The sequence below is a fragment of the Protopterus annectens genome, chromosome 2.part1 (assembly GCF_019279795.1).
Source record: "Protopterus annectens isolate FY-2018-M chromosome 2.part1, PAN1.0, whole genome shotgun sequence".
In the NCBI taxonomy this organism is placed as follows: Eukaryota; Metazoa; Chordata; order Ceratodontiformes; family Protopteridae; genus Protopterus; species Protopterus annectens.
In genome coordinates, this window is record NC_056729.1 from 501,750,838 (window position 1) to 501,771,241 (window position 20,404).

The 20,404-nt window shown below is 39.5% G+C and overlaps 1 protein-coding gene across 1 annotated transcript in view; it reads left to right on the plus strand.

The window, feature by feature from the left end:
* The window catches only part of LETM1 (leucine zipper and EF-hand containing transmembrane protein 1), a 1,101,007-nt gene that overhangs the window by 59,908 nt on the left and 1,020,695 nt on the right, over positions 1-20,404 (plus strand). The window contains exon 2 of the mRNA XM_044062295.1: positions 876-933. Within this exon, the coding sequence (XP_043918230.1) occupies positions 876-933 (58 nt within the window). The remainder of the gene's footprint in view (positions 1-875; positions 934-20,404) is intronic.

A 20,404-nucleotide genomic window follows, 5' to 3' on the forward strand; every position in this document is an offset into this window, starting at 1 on the left:
GACTTCCAGTTTTAAACAGTTAATTTCAAAGTGTTTGTCCAATTCTGTGTAGTTTTATTATTCCACTCGTAGAATAAATCCCCTCAGAAAGTCAAGGCTTATTTCACCAGAGCTGTAGTTGTTTTTGAAGTCGTTTGAAAAGGGGTGGGCTACAGAGCTATTCTAGAGTAAGTAACTTTGTCATCTGTAGGCACTTTTACTACACTGTACAGAATTGGCCCTTTCCAGGTCCAAAACTGCTATTGCTAGATTTGTCCTTGGTCTTGTAGGTTCTGGTCATGCTTCCTCTGCTCTTCCTATCTAAGCTTTGGCAATTGTTCGGTGTAGCTAGAAGCCACTGCAACAGTAATCTAATGCTGAAGATTGTACAGTGGTGTAAGTAAACTTACTGTAATGGTAGACATTCAAACTCCTGCAGAGGTGACATCCTCCCATGATCTCCATATGGTTTCATTAATTTATTTATTTATCTGTCCTGTTTCTAATACATATCCTTCTCCCTTTCTCTTGTTTGGCAGGGTGGGGTTATGACTAAGATGTACAGATATAGCCTCCCTTAGATGAGGGCAAGAAAGCTCTGAAATTTTGCATGCCTGTGCTTCAACTGACATGTGGGTGGAAGTAAGGTGCCAAGGTAAGCTTTTGTATGCCACCTGGAAGACTGATGCTTGACAGGATACATCCCATGCAACTAGAAGTGTTTGCAAGAATGCAAGCATCTACAGTTATGGTACGTTTACACAATTCTGCTTTTCTGCTGATGGATTTTGCTGATCTATTAAAATTATGTGGGTGTTTTAAACTCTGATACTTGCAGTGCTTTAAGGCAATCTCTTTCAGCTTATTTTATTTATTTATTTATTTATTTTTTATAGGAGATGTTGGAGGCACTGCCTGTCTCAGATGCACTGCTCAACGCTTGATAAACCATAGGTAAGCCCATTATTTTACTTGCTGTTTTGCTATAAATAGTTTTTAAACGTGATCATTAGAACAGAGATCTGTCCTTCTATTTGTTCTTTCAGCATCTAGGTATTTGATAATTTCCTGGGCACTGGAACAAACCAAAGGAAAGTAGATTTAAATGAAAAGACTATTTGTGTTTAAGAAGCATGTAACTGCTTTGTTTATGACTTGATTTTATACTACAACATTGGTGCTTAAGCTTGATCATCCCCTACTGTATTGCCTTACTCCCTTGCATCATCTGTCCACAGCACTTCCCTTTTTATGTATTTATTTTATTTTTTTAAGTTTCCTTCTCTTTCTTTCTGTATATATGTTTGCAAGTATTGTAAACAAGTGCATTATACATTTGAGGCCACTTTGTACTGCCTCAGCAGCGTAGCATAAAGGGCGTAGTGGGAGACTAGAGCATCCTGGTGTAATGATTATACTTCATCCTTTGGTGATTCTGCATGCATAATTCGTGACAGGCTTTCTAATTTACTTGATATGGCGTTCCATATTACCTCTACATCACAAGGCTGACTATGTACTTACTATTCTTTGTGGGTTTTAATAAGATGATTTATTTTTCTGGTTTGAGGGATTTCTTTTGATGATTCTTTCACATCCAGTCACTTAAGTTACAAGTTATGTAATTTAACAGGAAAAGTTGAAGTACTTGTTAAACATTGAACCTACTGCAGTTTTCTTTTTCAATTTTTAAGACTACATTTTGCAAAGCATAAATGCAGGTGTGGGGGGAGTGGCTGGCAGACTGCCATTCATTTCTGCAGTCATGTTTGTTAGGTTAGTAATACTGTATGGTTTTCAGAAGGAAATGATTATTAGTTTTCATATTAACACTGACCCCAACATTTGGGTGGCCAAATCAAACAACTGGGATGACATGAATTAAGAAGCCAAACAAATCATCAGGCTGTTTGTATGTATGGGTTTTCTTTTTCTGACATAAAAAGTAAAATGCAGAGAGCCCAGATTCCCATGGGTTTCATATCTTGGAAGGAACGGGATGCATTTCTCTACTCCCAAATTGATTGTCATGAGTAATAATTTTATGTAGTTTTCATGGGTGGCAAGCACAGCTAGTGAGTTTCTTGGTTACATTGATGTAATCATCACCAGCATTCAGTTTTGTAGTTCTGCTATGTCAAGAGTTTGAAATATGCAAGACCAATTTGAAGAGCAACCAAACAAGTGCAGCCCCTTTTTTACAGATCTTAAAGGGTATATATTTTTTTAGAAATTAGTGTTGTGTTTCATAGGAGAGGGAGGGACAATGTAGTATGTGCTGTATAGTAGTGGGGAGCATAATGATATGAGGTTAGGCCTTTAAGGGATCTATGTTCGCACACTGAAAGAAAATTACATTGAATGGCTAATAACTGAACGTTAAACTGCGAAAGTTTAACGTACCAGAAAAGCTTAACAGTGAAAAATAATTCATGAAATGGCCATAATTGACCAACAACCAGGATTTGCTGAAACGCATTAGGTAAGCGAAGGAAACCTTTTTAAAATTTGCCCTAATCTCCACTAGTGCAATCTTGGAGTTGGTATATATAGTTAAGAGGTGTGTGCGTGTGCAATACCCTACACTGGGGGCGTGGTAGGCAGAGCCTCCACCTTAGCCGGTCGCGTTTGTGATGTTGGCCAGCTATGGCCAGTCGGTAAATTATTTCTTCCTGTAAGCTTTTTTGGTATGTTAAACTTTCAATGTTTAACATTTGATTATTATCCGTTCGCTGTAATTTTTTTCAGTGCGTGAACATAGACCCACCTTTAAATACTTTATATAGAAAAGTAAAATGTGAAAAGCTGCAGCCTGAGGAGAAAGGTCTTTGTAGGAAGGAGCACAACAATAAATGAAGGAAGGGTCAGAGAATGGATGAATGAGAGCTTTTCATCAGGAACAGATATAGCAGCACATCTTGGAGACTGAAATTGAGTTTTTTTTTTTAAATATAGGACAAAAATATTGCTAATAGGTGAGACACATAGCCAAAGATTACCATTTTGGAAGAGATGATGGAGGTTGGTGCTTGTAGGCGTGATAGTTGGACATGTAGAAAATGCTGCTGTTAGGAATGTTGGAGGCTGAAATATATGTAGGTTCTGAGAAACCTTGGAATAGTAATGGACAGGAAAGGTGGACTGCCTAATTCCAGAATCAACAGAGCAGACTAGGTGATCTAAAGGTATCCGTATCTGCTGCCACTTTTTGCTTTCAGAGCCTAAGACATGAGGTCATCTTTTATCTACAAACCAAAGGAAAGCAGATTAATTAAAAGGACTTTCTGTATTTAAGAGGTATGTTTATAACTTGATTTCCTATCACAAAATTGGTGTTTGGGCTTGATCATCCCCTGCTGTATTGCCTTAATCCCTTGTACTTTGCAGCATATACCACAGTTGTTAGAACTGCTCAGCACTTGAAACTTTCCCAGGCTGCTAATCTTCCATTAACTAATCTTTTACCTCTCTTTAATACAGCTCCAGTTTTTTTTCTCAGATGCATTGGATGGACTTGGGTTACCTGTTGGTGTTTTTTTTTTATTTGTTTTGGGCAATAATAAATAACATCCTACAGCCCAGAAGAACCACCACTCAACGCTGCCAATATAATGAGTACATACCTGGACATAGCCTCCAGCTTTAATAACTATTTCACCTCCTCAGTACTCAAACTCTTAAACAACTTCATGTCCTCCAACACCCCGCAACCACCTGAGGCCCAAGTCAATACCATACCTTTCATGCTTAGGTCTGTTCCTACATTTACTATCTAAAAGCACGTAGCGAAACTCAAACCAGCCACCCTTGCAGCCAATAACCTTCCTGCCGAATACCTCCAGATTGCATCCACAACTATAGCCTATTCCATTTCACTTCTAATAAATCCATTACCTAACACACCATTCCATCACTGTGGAAAACCTCATATATTATACCACTTCACAAAGGTGGCCCCCTCCCTAGACCTTTCTAGCTGTCGACCAGTTGCAACTCTCTCACCCCTCTCTAAGATCCTAGAAAGATGTATTCATCACCAGTTCCTCTTCTCACCAACAACCTTCTCTCCTCAACCCAACACGGATTTCACCCATCCCACAGCACCACCACTGCCCTACTCAAATTCATAAATACTATAAACTCCCAAAGGAATCTAGGTAAATTTGTCTCTGCTAGCTTCCTAGATTTAGCCAATGCATTTGACACAGTCTTGCATAATAATCTACTTTCTCTCTCACCTCAGCCTTAACAACCCCACCCTACTCTGGTTTAAAAGCTGTTTAGATAACCGCCAACAGTCCGTCATATGGCACAACTATCTATCCCTCCACTCCTAACCTCCTTCTGCGTGCAGCAAGGATCAATCCTAGGACCCCTTCTTTTTAATATCTTCAGAAACCAACTCCACTCAGCTACCTCTAAAGTCGACGTAGTCCAATTCGCTGACGACGCAACTCTCATATGGTCTGCACCCAACGTCTCCAACAGAAAAGCCCAAGAAGCCTTCTCTGAAATAGGGAACTGGCTTAACAACTTACAATTCATACTAAATCCCAAGAAAACACAACTAATGCCATTCCACTCTACTAAAATGAGCAACCTTACCTTCTCTATACTCTCTGCCAGAAAAACCCAAATCACCCCTATCACTGAGGCTAAACTTATTTATTTTATTTTATTTTACATTTGTTAACCGGGCTAGTCTGGCTGGATACATGTCCATTTTCAGCAGAGGCCCGAGGAGAAAAGCTCCATGAACATACTAGTAGTTTACAGTAAAAAACAATCAAAAAAAAAAATCAAACAATCAATCAAAACACAAAAAGCAAACAACAATTAAACAAAATATATGAACATGAAAGCAGACAAAGGAACAGTTATTATGTAGTTTAGAAAGATGCAGAGGCAGTTAAACAAGAGATAAACAATGGAGAGGCAATATTACAATGTAATAATTGCTAGAGTGAGACTGTTAAGGAAAAGAGGATTGAGAAAAAAAAATAGTGACATATGGAGAGTCAATAAAAAAAATTGCACTATTTACAATTTAGAATAGAACAAGTTGTGCCAGGGCACTAGTGTTAGGAAAGAGATTAGCATAGAAGTGATCTGTATGTAAGTAAGAAAAGAAAAGATGACAAGATGTAGTGATACAGCATGAAGAAGGAGGAAATAGGAAGTGTAAAGGAAAAGAAGGAAGAAAAATATGCAGGTTGGTCAGTAGAGGGATAAATCTGAAAGTAATGAATAATCCGTAGAAGTGATAAGGAGGGGACTGGAAAGAAGCAAATTCTATGCTGAGCTCAGTCAGGATTAGAGCATGGGCATAGCTAGTGGGTTTGGAAATGGTTTCTTATTTGTTTTTTGAAAAGGTGAGATGAGCTTAGGGTGGTCAGTTCTACGGAAAGTTTATTCCAATATGATCCAACAGTATTTGCAAATAAGGAGTCACCTGCTTTGTTGTGAGATTTAAGAGTAGTTACTAGAAGCTTGCTGGCTGAGCGAAGTGAAGTAAGATTTTTATATGGGGTGATGAGGTTATTAAGTATGGGTGTATTGGAGGGGAAATGTAGAATTTTATAAGTGATGACTAATTGATGTAGGAGTATTAGGTTCTGAAGTTCTAGCCAGTTAAGTCTTTTTAGATTGAGACAATGGTGAGTACGGAATGGGGAGCCTGTGGCAAACCTGGCAATACTATGGTAGGCTGTGTTAAGTTTATGAAGGTTAGCTTTAGAAATGTTGATAAAAGATGGAGAGGCATACAATAGTGTGGAGATGAGGTGAGTTTCGGCAAGAGACACTCTAGTGGTAGCAGTAAGAAAGGGCTTAAGTCTGCAGAGGGCACCTATTTTTTTATTAACCGTCTTGATGGTTAGATCAATGTGGCAGTCAAAGGTTAGCTGATTGTCTATAGTAACGCCTAGTAGTTTGGTGGAATAGTCAGGTTTAATGATAGTGCCATTACAGGACACAATGGAAAATGAGATTGGGGTGGATTTAAGGGTTGGGGTGAAAAGTAGTAATTTGTTTTTTTTGGGATTTAGGAGGAGACGGATATGTTGGAACCATTTTTCTGCTGCTGTAAAGACTTTTTGGGTGGAGGAGTGGAGTTCCTCTGGAGATAGAGCAGAGCAGATGAGAGTTGAATCATCAGCTTACTGTATACAAGTGGATGTAGGGAGAGAAGTGGGCAGGTTATTTATGAATATTGAGAAAAGGAGGGGACCTAAGATGGATCCTTGTGGGACGCCGATAGTAACTGGGAGCTGAGAGGATAGATGGCTGTCCCAGAGGACTGCTTGTTTTCTATTTGTCAAGTAAGAGTCAAACCACTGTAGTGCTAGCGAATCAAGTGAGAGGGATTTTAAAGTATCTAGGAGAAGTTGATGGTTGACCATATCGAAGGCTTTAGAGAGGTCCAGGAATAGTGCAGAGGAGAAAAGGTTGTTATTGCGATTTTTTGTTGATCACGTCTGTGAAGGAGAGGAGGGCTGTGGAAGTACTGTGGTGGGGCCTAAAACCATGTTGTGAGTCTATGAGTAAGTTATTTTGCAAGAGATGATACAAGAGTTGATGGTGTATGCAACGTTCCATAATTTCAGATAGTGGAGATAGAAGGGCCATAGGCCGGAAATTAGAAAGTTCGTTGGAGTTACCTCCTTTGTGGAGGGGAATGATATGGGAGATTTTCCAGCAGGATGGGACATTGGATTCTGTTATAGTTCTGTTAATTAAGATGGAGACTGGATAAGCCAGTTCAGTTGCTGCTAGTTGAAGATATTCAGCTGGTAGATTGTCGGCCGAAGGGGTGCAAGGTTTAAGTTTAGAGAGTAACTTGCGTATATAGGTTGTGGAGACTGTATTAAATTTTTGTGTGGGGGTGCTGTTTTGAGGAGAGGTTATTTGAAGGGAAGGGGGGGGTCATGGTGTATGCTAGAGAGGCGACTGTTTGAGAGAAGAAGTTGTTGAAAGTATTGGCTATTATATTAGGTTGGGTCTGAGCTAGGCTAGCTGGTGTAGGTGTTTTGGTGTTCCCTGGATGGAGCAGTTTATTGATTCCTGACCAGAATTGTTTGGGGTTTTGGTTTTGTTGATACCGAAGGTAATAATTCTTTTTATCCAGATAGGTGAGTTTCTTTGTTGTGTTTCTCAGGTGTTTGAAATTTTGATGATCAGTTGGGTTTTTAGTGGATCTCCATTTTGTCCATAATTTATTTCTAGCTAGCATTGTTTGTTTGTTTTTTTTGGAAAGCCATGGGGCTGCTTTGGAGCCTAGTCTAATTAATCGAGACTGGGCATGATGCTGGAGAATTTGTAGGAAGGTATTGTTGAAATGGGTAACTGCTTCATCAAGTAGAAGGTGTTTTAGAGTTGACCAGTTATATTCTTTGAGTTCATTACGAAAGGATGAAGGGTTAAAATTTGTTTTGTTGTGTACAGTACGATAGGTAGCCTGCTTGGGATTGTTGTATTTTTGTTTAGTGATATAGGTAAGGAGATGGTCGCTGATATTGTCAGGGAGTATTCCAGTTTTATAAGAGAGGGGATTGTTGTTGATCAGTATCCAATCCAGGATGGCTTGTTTATGGGTTGATTTGTGTATTCTAGTAGGGAAGTTTATGGTTTGTTGAAAGTTAAAGAGATTAAGGTGAATGGTAGGTTTGGGAGAGATGCGGGAGTTCCAATCAATATTAAAGTCACCTAAAATTATGGTTTCCTGAGGAAAGCTACAGGAGACCCAGCTAAGGATATTTTCCAGTGTATTGACGTTATTGCCTGGAGGGATGTAGGAGCATATTATATAGATGGCTTTGTTCTTATTAACTTGGAGTTTGGTACAGAGTATTTCAGCATTTGCTGGGGAGGGAGGCAGGGAGTCAATTAAGGCTACCTGCAGTTGGGATTTGTATAATAAGGCCACTCCCCCGCCCTTTTTGTTAAGACAATCTTGCCTTAAGGTGCTATAGCCTGGGGGAGTGATTTCGTTGTCTTTGGTACCTGGTTTAAACCATGTTTCAGTGAGACAGAGAATATCAAAGGCATAGAAGTCAATTAAAGCATGGAGTTGTGTGATTTTATTGTTGATGCTACGAATATTTAGGTGAGCTATTGAGAGGGAGTCGGTGGAGAAAGGTGAACTAAAACTATTAGCAGTTTGGTTTGTAGAGGTATGGCTGAGATGATTATTGGGGCCCGGGTTGGGGTGGATGTCCCCGTGTATCAGTAAAAGTGTTTGTGGGACTTGAATTACCTTTGAGTTTTTGCAGGGTATTAGATAAAACCGTCTAGTGGTTAGGAATCTGTTATGGTGTAATTTGTGGTAGAGAGGGGGAAGGTAGGGACAGGATGATAGGATATTAATATGTGTTTGTTCAGCTAGAGGAAGTATAGAGGTTGTGTGTTTGGCTAAATTAGGAGACTGGCTAAGGATTAGATATTCGTAGGAAGTAAGAGTATAGTAAAGAAGAAGGATGTTAAGGAGTAGTAGAGAATAAAGTATTTTAAGGCTTAAAGGCATGTTATTAGTGAGATGAGGTTAGCAAGTTTAGGACTAGGTGGTTTGGGAGAGAGTGGGGTGTGGCAGTTAGGACTCTGGAGAGTGGGTGTGGTGGTAAGAATAGGAGTATAGAGTTAACAAGTGATAGTGGGGCAGGAAATGAGATAGGACGGTAGTAGATTGGGGGTGTGTCCGAGCAAGTATAAGGGTAGGGCCCCTGGGGGTGGGTGGAAATTGGGGGTAGGGAGGGGAGCGGAGTGAGCGTAGCGAATGGAGCGGGAAGAGCCAGTGAGGGGATCAATGGCAGAAAACAATCAGGGAAGAAGAGAGAAACACTATATAAGGTGTAGGGTAGGGGTGAGCTATAGAGTAAAGGTGCAGGGGGGATATGTAAACTCCTAGGAGTGACCACTGACCAGCAACTCATATTCACAAAGCACATAACAACCATCACTAAAATTCACAGAAAGCTAGGTTCCCTCTATTGATGTAAAAATTATCTAACCACCGAATCTCAAATTGCAATAGCCAGGACCTACCTCCTATCTACTCTACTTTATGCATCCCCAATTCTAATTAATCTTTACAAAACTGACCTTAATAAACTTCCATCTGTTACAACAAAATCACGAGATTCGCTACCAGTGCCAAATCACGATCCCACCACTGCCTTTCCCTACAAGCCTTGAATTTCCAAACCTATTAAGGTACCATCAACTCAGCCTAGCTCATCTAATTCTGTACTATCCCGAGAAAACCCCTGACCTGACTGGCATGCTGAACTTCTGCAATTCAAATAGACTATTTCAGTCCTCCAACAAAGCCTTAATCGAAATCATCACATGCAAAACAAACTCCTGGAAATCACTATTTGCCCATGAAATAGCAAAAAATATAGAACAACCTTCCCCCTGACCCCAGACTGCAAATCTCCACATCCTCCTTCAAAAGCCTACTTAAAACATAGCTCTTCACCAACCATCCATGCAACTGTAATTGGACCCCTGAAGCCTTGTCCACTCACTATTTCTACACCCCATGTGTCCTGTGCAACACAAACAACACCATCTAACTATGTCTAGCCATGTGTGAGCAATAACCTAGAGTATGTGTGTGTTTGTGTGTGTGTATGTATATATAATGTAATGTGTATATATGTATATGCTCTTACATGTATATTTTCTTGAATATGTGTGTGTGTGTATGCATGTATGTATGTATGTATATATATATATATATATATATAGCATGTATGTACAATATATATATATATATATATATATATATATATATATATATATATAGAGAGAGAGAGAGAGAATGTATGTATAATATATATATATATATATATATATAACTTAGAGTTATGTACTCTTATTCAGTTGTGAAATATGTTGCAGTGCTCTACCAGCTTCTTTTCTACTCTTATTATATATTTTGTACACTTTTCAACCAAAGGGGGAATATCTTCTTATTGTATACCAACGGCTGTAAAGTCTACAGTCTGTATGCTACTACTCTGTAATGTCTCTTTTGAAATTTTTCTTCTCTCTGTAAACTTATGGAGTTTTTCTCCCCAGGACTCCACTGAAAATGGATACTTGTTGTCCAGTCGGACTATCCTGTTAAACAAATGTTAAATAAATAAATACTTTTTTTGACACTTTCTTGAAGTAATTTATCTTCATGTTCTCAGTTCATTGTTTTCTTTTCATCAAGTATTTTCCTCCTTTCTTTTTACCATTTCTTTCTGTTTCCCATGGTCTTTTGTCTTGTTAGCTGCCACAATTTCTATAAACAAAAACCCTTGCAATAAACAAAATAGCACTTGCAGGTGCGCTTGTTTATGTTTTGCCTTGTTTAGGTGTCACAAGTGGTGCTCAAGTGCTTAATTTGTCAGAAGTTCAACAGCACTTCTGAACAATATCAAAGGAAGACGATACAGAATCATTAGAACTCTTAAAAGCTTCCAAAGTTGGACTTCTGATGTGGCACCAAGCAGATGAGATGTCTGTTTTCCTGTATAAGTTTGGAGAAGGAAGGAAGGCACGGAAACAATTATCTTTTATCAACACGAGGCCCCTGAGGAAAAGACGTTACCACAGGACAGCCAGTCTTCCGCGGAGTCGACATCAGTGGCAGAACCTCATGACAAGATCGACAGACTGTACCAAGAAGTCTGCAGAATGAATGAATCCATACAGGATTGTACGAAAAGAAAGCTCATAGATTAGAGGAAATGGAGTCTATGCTAACCATTCTTGTAAATGAAATTGAGTTGCGAGAGCATTCCCTTAGACTAGCTGAACTTGAGGCAGGCCAAGAGGAAATTCTAGAGAAAATAATTGAGTCAGAAGACAGCGAGTGGAGGGCAATTTTTAATATTTTTGAATGTGTCAGAGGAAAGTGAAGGGACAGACTGTTTGTTTAGAATTTGTGTGACTAAATTGCCAAGTGTGGATGGGCTTTATGGAGTGTACTGTATAACTTGACAGAGTGCATAGAATCATTAATGCACCTGGCTAGGCAATTCGCTACACTAGACCGATAGTGGTCAAAGTCCAGACTCATGAACTTGAGGAATGAATTCTTAGTGAGCCATGGGAATGTGCAAAAATGCTGAAGATTGGAGACTAGAGAATCTCTGCTGAACAGGACTATTCAGTTTGTTGCAAGGTAATGGAAGTGCAAGTTTATCCCATGCTTAACATATGCTGAAAAGAGGTCTTGAAGTTTAGACTTTTAAACCCTGCAATTCTGAAAATATTTTTTCACACTGTACAAAGATCTTAATAGATGTTGATGAAGCAGTGTCAGAGCTGAATAGACTTCTTCAGTCCAAGAAGCACTGTTGCTCAGCTTATCATATACCAAAGTTGAGTAATAGTTTGACCAGGGAATCGACTAAATCATGGGAGGGGGGTGGCATGTCGCACCCTTTCTGCTGTTCAAAAAAAAAAATGAAGGATTGAAATTCTCAGCAGCTAAGAGATCGGATGATGTGAGAGCTGTTTGAGCAAAATGCCCGATCTTAATAAACCATTGAGGAGAGAGGAGACGAGTGAAAAAGCGAATTTGTCATGTTGGACGTAAGGCTTGACTTTTAACTCGAGATGTTACTGTGTTAATTTGTGGACTTGACAGTAGAAATGTTTTCACAGTGTTGTTGAATTTATTCTGATCTTAGTTCCCCCTTAATGAAGGGCATAGATGGGTAAATTTTGTTATAGCAAATCTCTGGTTCACTGGTTAAACTTTCTTTACATTTTAGGTATTTATTCCTCATCTATCTAAGAAATAAGCACACCGATGGTATTACTAATGCTGTTAGTCAAGGCAGGCAGCGATTTAGAGAAACTAATGGGTCATTTACTTAATAGACCAGAGTTCTTACGCAGTTGTAGCTAGTGACATGAGAGTTGTGCAGAATGATAGGGATCTCCTGAGTCATGAGAGGAGTGGTAGCATTTTTGTGTCATCACATTTCATTAACTTAATTGGGTGCTAAAATACGTCTTGAAGGAGGGAGAGAGAGTGATGGTGTCAATGAAGGGGAAGAAATTATTTGAATTGTAAAAGAGGAATTCCCACCTGGGATTGCTCATAACAGTATTATCCCTGGCTGTTTTTGGAAGGTTGTGTGCCTTATTTAATGTAAGAACTAGGGGTAGGATTTTTTATTTTAGTAGGGCAGGAACTAAGGGTAGAATCCTTGATTTTAGTAGGGCATTATGAGATTAAACACTGAAAATCTGGAAGGACTTTAAGGCCTTTGGGAGCAAGGGAGTATTACGGTCATCTTTTTGAATTGAAATTATTTTATTTTTTAAACAGTAGACAATGAATAGAATTATAAAGGAATAGCTAGATCATATTAGCACACAATCTTGATGGTTAACCAGAAGAAGGGTAGTTTAATATACATATTGTATTAATGTAAAAATAGAGGAGGAGAACTGAGCCAGTGGGAAAAGGCAGCATTGTGAGCAGACAGAAATCAACAAACAAGAGGAATTAGTGGATAAATGTTTTATTTTATGAGTAGTTGGGGATGGGGAATTTTTTAAATTTATTTATTTTTATTTTACATTTGTTAACCAGGGGTGTCTGAGCCGAAAAGGCCCTTTTTCAGCAGAGGCCTGGGGAGAAAAGCTCCACATAGAAAAATTACAGATATATTTAGACATGATCAGTATACACACAAATTACAATAGACATGTTTTTACAATGGTATGCAGTACATCAACAGTTACAGTGAAGAGAACAAACTTTCAAAGCACAATTAGGTGCCACTTGAGAGCATGGTTCATATACTTACTAATGAAGATGAATCTTAAAGGGGGGTAGGGAGTGTATATAGTTGAGGTTTAATTATCAACTGTTTATTTTATTTTATTCATGGTCACAGTCTAAGGGCAGGCAGGCAGGTAAAAAAATGCATGATCAGGATGTGAATGAAAATACAGTTGCTAGTAGGGATATGCTTTGAAACACGTAGAGTGAAAGCCTAAAAGGTTTGAAGTATTAACATGGAATGTGAATGGTCAGACTGAAAAGAAGAAACTGCTTAAGGTTTTAGAGTACATTAAGCAGGATGGGGCAGATGTCATGCTTCAGGGGACACTTTTAAACATGGAAGAAAATGTAGCATTGATTGTGAAGGCTGGCTTCTCTGGAGTTTCTAATGAAAGGAAAAGGGGGACTGTGGTTATTTTAAATGGAGGGGTTTCTTTCCTTGTGGACAAAGTAAAATAAGATTAACATGGTAGGTTTATTATAGTCAGAAGAGACTGGGAAAGTGGAGGAGGATTTTTGACCGTGTTTGCCTACCCCCAAAACTTCTAAGACTGAAATCAGGCACATTGTGGGAGATATTATTTCATTTTGTACAAGAAATAGGGTTAATAGCAGAGAACTGGAACTTAGTAGAATCGGAGGATGGTGTCATGGGAGGATCAAGGAGCCATAAAACTTCACCAGAAGATGATTTTTAAAAATAAATTGTTATGAAGATGTATGGTTTAAGAGAACTGGTTCTTAAGTTCCCGAATGTCAAGAGTCACATTTTCGCAAAGGTATGGACCTCAGCCAGGTTGGACAGGATTTATATAACAAGACAGCATGAAGACCAAGTATTTGGAGTTGGTAACTCACCCAGTTCTCCTATCAGATCATGTTCCTGTTAAGGCAGAAATGCGAGAGTCGCAGTTAGATGGTTCATAGGTTGATACTAGGCTATCGGCCCTAGGGCCTATACAAGCCTAGCCATAACAAGTCCCTGGCTATTTCTTCCCCCACTAATTACTACCCTGGATCCCTGTCTAGCAGGGCGACTGACATGATCCCCGAGGTGAATTTCCTTTCTCCCATCCAGTCATCAAGGTTCCTTTTGAAGAGGGCCAAAGAGGCGCTCTGCTTGACATTTATGGGCAGTCTATTCCAGATTCTGGGGAGTCTCTGGGTCAGGAACCTATCCCTCAAGCAATTTTTGTTTATTGTGATGACAAGGTTTAGATCCCTGGGGCGTGTGGCTCTGAGGGATTGGGATTTCTTTGTGTAGCATGTCCAACAGCTCTGGGTTTTACACGGCCTTGTTTGTTAAGCAGATATCGCCTTGGAGTAGACTATATGCGACAGGGTATAGCTGGAGTTTTTTAAGGTGGTCAGCATAGGGCATTTGCTTTAGGCCTGTGATTCTTTTAGTGACATATTTCTGCGGCCTTTCCAGTTGTTGCAGATGTCTTGAGAGGTACATACCAAATGGGGCATTGTATTCTATAATGGGTCTAATGGGAGGGGCATTGGCATATTAATACAGGATGGTTGAAAAGTCCAGTAGGAGATATCTAGTTGTGGAAATTTTGAAATTGCTGGCTGAACAAATCCATTGGGGAAGTTTAGAAGAAGTAGAGGGATTGGACATCAAGGCCAAACTGAAATAGAAATTCCAAACCTTTGAAAGACAAGACTGGGAGAAAGGGGAAAACTTGAAGCTTAGAAAGGAGCAAGTGAAAAATCTAGAAGATACAAGTATAAGTCGTGAGGAATGTAAAGACCATCTGGAAAGGTTGGAACAGGAATGCAAAGAGAATTTTGATGAGGTGCTGGCCCGTAAAAAAGTGACACTTAATGCTTTTTATGAGGAAGATGGCCCTAGGTAGCAACACATCCTAGCACTTGGGTTGAGGTGATAAAAAAAAAGGCTGAAAAACTGATTTTGAAGATCAGAGGCACAGGTTCAAGGAAGCTTGTTAAAGGACCAGTGGTGATATGAAGAAATTTTGAACAGTTTTACTCGGCTTTAAAGCTGCAAAGTAGGCAAGATTCCAATGAGATGGTTTCTTCGAGCTTTTGGGAAGGATTAGAACTAAGGTAGATGACAGAGGGGGAGGGATTTGGTATTACCAAAGTGATAACTATGAAGTAAAGGGGTAGATGAATAAGCAAGCAAGAGGGAAATCACCGAGACAGGATGGGTACCCATTTGAGTTGTGGAAGGAATTTAGTGTTTCAGATTAAACCACAGTTGCTTAACAAAGCAATAAAGAGTTTCCTGAGTCTGGGCAGTAAGCAGTCATTTCTCTGATCCTTAAGGAAGGGAAACACCAGAGCAATCTGGGATTTTGCAGGATAGTTTTGGTATTAAATCATGATTATAAAATTTTCACTGCCATATTAATGGACAGGATAGCAAAACTCATTCCTAAGTAGATTGAGGACTAGTGTGGCTTCATAAAAGGTAGATAAACATTTGATAACATTTTAAAAATGAATGTAATTCAGAGCGCTACAGAATTGCAGGGAGAAGAACTATTGTTGTTTGTACTTGATAAAGAAAAGGCTTTTGTCAGGGTACAGTGGAGTTCTCTCTGGGAATCGTTAAGGAGAATGGGTTTTCTGAAAAAACTTCTTTGGTTATTGAGAAAGTTGTATGAGGACTCTAAAGCCAGGATAAATGTAAGCACTAAATTATCACCTAAATTTAATATTGAATGATTAACTAGACAGGTGCCCCCCCCCCCCTTCTCCATTATTGTTTGCTCTCTGTTTGGAACCACTTGCAAAAAAGATTGAACGATCAGACATCAGGAATTGTATTCTGTGGTGGAAGCAAGGAAAATTGGCACTATTTGCCGATGTTGTAATACTGTATATTACTAATCCTGAACAGGATTTATATAAAAGTTATTTGATCTTTGAGATGAATTTTGAGATCTATAAGTGTACAAGGTAAATACTGACAAAATTAGATCCTTATGTGTGAACTCTTCCCCATCATTAAAGCGGATAGGAGCCTGTATGCAAGTCTGGGAACATTTTCGGCTCGGATATCTCGGACTGTAGTTGGCTAAAATGTCTAGAGATACCCCAAAGGAGACATGGGATCCAAGTTAATAATAAAATTTGTAGCTTACTCAGGAAATGGTGAGTAATTTGGGCAGATTTAATAACAAAGAATTAAAGCAGTTAAGACGTTCATAGTACCTTTAGTGTTATACGTGGCCCAAGTTTTCGTATGTGATCCAGGAAGACGTGTTTGGCAAACTATGAGAAGAAAAATAATGGCATGTATATGGAATGATAAATTCCTCCGAGTGGGATGGGGTAGTGTGATATTACCAGTGGAGTGAGGGGATTATCAGTGCCACATTTGCAAGAATATTGTTATGCTTTAAAGTTAGTATGTAATTTGATTAACCCTATGTATAAAGCAAAATGGAAAGATTTGATGTTCCGGGATACTGACGCAGTTCAAGTGGCAGTTAGTATTTGGCAGCAAACAATTAAAAAGGACAATGGGACACTGCTAATTCATCTTTATGAAACAAATCTTGCTTTATTGCTCCATTTAATTTTATTTTGTAACTGTATCGTACCACCAGAACTCACCCCCTCCTATCTGCTGTCTTTAGTCCCTAGTCTACCTGCTGCACCCTAATCTCACTTTCTTAGTTTTATAACAAACAAATCTCATCTGAGTCTTCAGTTCTCCCTCCCTCTGTCCTTACCCCTATCCCTTTTCCATCCTTGACTGATACTCTTGTGTTCAGACATCTCAACCCTGTTTCTACTCATTTCCTTTCCCAGGCTTTGGCCAGGTAAATCTCTCTCTAGAATCATCTTTTTACTCTCTACTGTTGCCTACAGTGCTCACCTCACAGATCTATATTTTTTTCAGAGCTCCTCCTGCTCGGTGCAGCCTATGCTTGGGCTCACTCTGCTCACCAACCCTACCCCCATTCCCACCCACCCCTATATCATTTACTTTATACCTAATCACACCTTTTCCACACTCCTAACCCCTCCTCTTCCCTTTCTCTCATCCAATTCCTGCTAACCTTGCCTCGCATCCAGGTATTTGTCCAGATCTGCACAACTAATCATATCCACCACCTACCCCACCTCCTTCTACTTTAACCTTCCATCATTTCTCCCTATTTACTCGGATATCTCCTTCCCCTCTTGCTCACCCTCACCTAACCTTCCCTCCTTTCTCCCTATTTACTCGGATATCTCCTTCCCCTCTTGCTCACCCTCACCTCTTCTCTTCTACTGAACCAATCATGTTTCTAACCATTCTCTACATACCTCCTCTAACACTGTTTTACCTCCTTACCTCTTGTAATATTCAACTGGTACCTCAATATTCCTCTCCTGTATCTACCAACCCAAATGCCTTTGCACTACCTCATCACTTTTTCATAATCTCCCCATCCCTATTTCCATTAACACTCCCAATTCCTAAAATTAAATTTCTTCTTCCTCCTTCAGTTTCTTCAAAGAGTGAAGTGGTATTTCTTCTATTACCCAACTCTCTTCAAAGCAAACACCCTCCTTAAAATTCTACTACTGTTAGGTGATGTCCATCCAAACCCTGGCCCTAACTCTCTCTCCCACATCAACTTCACAGATCCAGTCACTGAACACCTCTCCCTCCCGAAAAAATATCTGTCTTTTTACTCAATGAACATTAGAAGTGTACTGAACAAAGTCAGTGAATTCCATGCTTGGCTGTCATCTCGCTTTCTATATATTATTACCATCACTGAAACTTGGCTAAAACCCATTAACTTAGATAAAGACTTTCTGCCTCCTGGGTGTAATACACTCCGACTAGCTTGCCAAAACTAAAAAGACGGTGCAGTGGCCATCGTCTACCCCTAACCATCTTGCACTCACATTGCTTGACAAACCAACACCATGCTTTCTACCAGATGAGCTTCTGATTGCCAACCTTAAAATTAATTGTCATATTAAAATTACTGCAGTTGCCATTTATAATACACCCTTGTGATATTATCCCCCTTCTAGAACATATCCTCTCCAGGCTTGCTCAACACATACATAATGAAACCATCCTTCTAGAGGATGTCAACATAAATTGGCTGTCCTACTGCTCACCTCACTCCACTTTGTGTCAACCAGCATGGCTTCACCCAGCTAAACTCTACTACCACCAACACTAAAATACTACAATTCAAGTTCACTTACTGACTGGATGTTAGTGTCAGACCCACATAAATACCATAACCCAAAAAACTTCCTGGCTCCTTTAGTGATCACTCTCCAATAAAAGCTCTTAGATTCTCTTCACATTCCCCCAGACCACACAGATACATTGAATGTCACAAGCGATCAAATTTCAACCCAAATACCTTTTAATAGTCTCCTCTCCAAAGTAAATTGGTCTTCTCTGTTCCACCTCCCTCTAGATGAGGCAGTAATCACATTCAACTCTACTTTCCTAAATATACTTAACTCATTGGCACCTATGCACACAATTTGTGTCAAATCTAATATATCCCCCTGGTTAACTAATGCCACTCGCTCCTTGTTGAAAGCTAGAGATAGTTTTTACCCAGGTTGTCCACATTCTAACCTCTCTATTCACCTGCAAAAATATAAATAACTCAGAAACCTCACAAAAAAGAAAATCATCAAAGATAAAAAGGACTTCTATAATAACCCTCCCAGTTCTCAAAGATCTAATCCCAAGAAATTCTGGCACGCAGTAAATAAAATGCTCCACCCTGGTAACCCCTCCTCTCCCAATCCCTGCCCTACAAATACACCCATTGAAACCACATCTAACTTCAACTCCTACTTCATAGAATTCATCAGTAAGTTGACAAGTCTTATCCCCCTCTACTTCTAACACTAAAACTCCTCCAGAACCCCCCTCAAGTCAGAATCATACTAACACCTTCTTCCTTAAACCTATACCTACCAGATATATTAAATATTTACTTCGCAAACTAAAGTCTTGCTCTGCATCTGCAGACAATCTACCTCCCCACTTTCTCCAGCTAACAGCAGACTCTCTAGCCCTCCCAGTTTCTATACTAATTAACCAATCAGTCGCAGAATCTAAATTTCCCTCTGTCTGGAAATAATTCTATACCCTACCCATTCACAAAGGAGGCAATGCCATTGAAATTTCAAACTTCAGACCCATAGCCATCCTCTCACCTGTCTCAAAAACACTTGAAAAATGTGTGCATAAGCAGGTTATGGAACACTTACTTCAGGAAAGTCTACTCACCCTTACACAACACAGCTTTTGTCCTAAGCATAGCACAGCTCTGCCTTACTACCCTTCATCAGTACTATTTCCCAGGTCAGAGACTATAATAAATTAGTGTCATGCTTATTCCTAGAGCTCTCTAAAGCATTTGACACCTTTCTTTTGGACAAACTCAGTAACCTCAATTTTTCCTCCACTGCTACTGCCTGGTTTTCCAGCTACCTCCCTGACTGACTACAGTCAGCAAAATGGCTCTCGACTCTCTCCCCTCCACTCCCCATCAAAATGGGTGTCCCCTAAGGATCTAGTCTTGGGCTACTACTCTTCAATATTTTCACTAATTTACTCTATACCTCCTGCCCTCAGTCTACGCTCATCCAGTATGCTGATGACTCTACTGTCATCTCTATTGCAGACACCCTCTCTGACTTGCATTCTGTTACTCAGAAATCCTTCAACTTTGTAGACCTGGCTCTCCAGCAACCAGCTAATTCAGAGTGCTAAAAAGACTAAACTCTTACTTTCTCCCCAAAAGCCTGAATAACTCCAAATTCACTTTTACTATCCATACTCTTGATAATATACCTATCATAGTTGAACCCAACACAAAACTTCTAGGGGTCATGATAGATGACCAGCTGAAATTTTATTTGCATGTCAACAATTGTATTAAGAAAACCTATCAAAAGCTTGACATTTTATAGAAATAAAAAGTTCTTAGACAACAAGGCCAACGTTTCCCTATCTCATGCCTATGTCCTACCGAGCCTAATGTACAGCTCTCAGATCCTCTCTAACCTCCAAACCACCCTCCTAAGTAAACTAGAGAATACCTATAACAAATTGGCTAGATTTGCTGCAAATCGCAGCTATATATCTCATCACTTCTCTCTTTAAAACACTGAAACTGGCTGGAACTACCCCACCAGCTTCTCCTCTCCCAGCTTCAGATTATCCACTCTTATGTTATACCAACCATCCTTCTCTCCCAGCTTAACTCCTCTTATCTCCACATACACCCCCCCAGGTCTCCCTGAAGTTCATACCAATACTTGCTGCACATCTGTAAACCCAAGAGCAAAATTGGTCAAAACCTCTATAGTTACCACCCTATTATCTCCTGGAACAAACTCCCATTGGAAATTCGAACACTTTAACAACCAAATGTATTCAAATCAGCTGCCAAAGACTACCTAAAAAGCCACTGGATATGTCACTGTACTGACCCCCCTTAAACTGGCATCCTGTCCTATTTTTAGTACTCTGACAGCCTTTTACTGGCTTCTCTTCACTTTTAGTGTAATCTGTCTTCCTCTTCTTAACTTGGATATTGTCTCTTACTCCATCCAAAAATACTTTTACTTATATACTGCTTGTATGTTTTAACAGTGACTACCTGG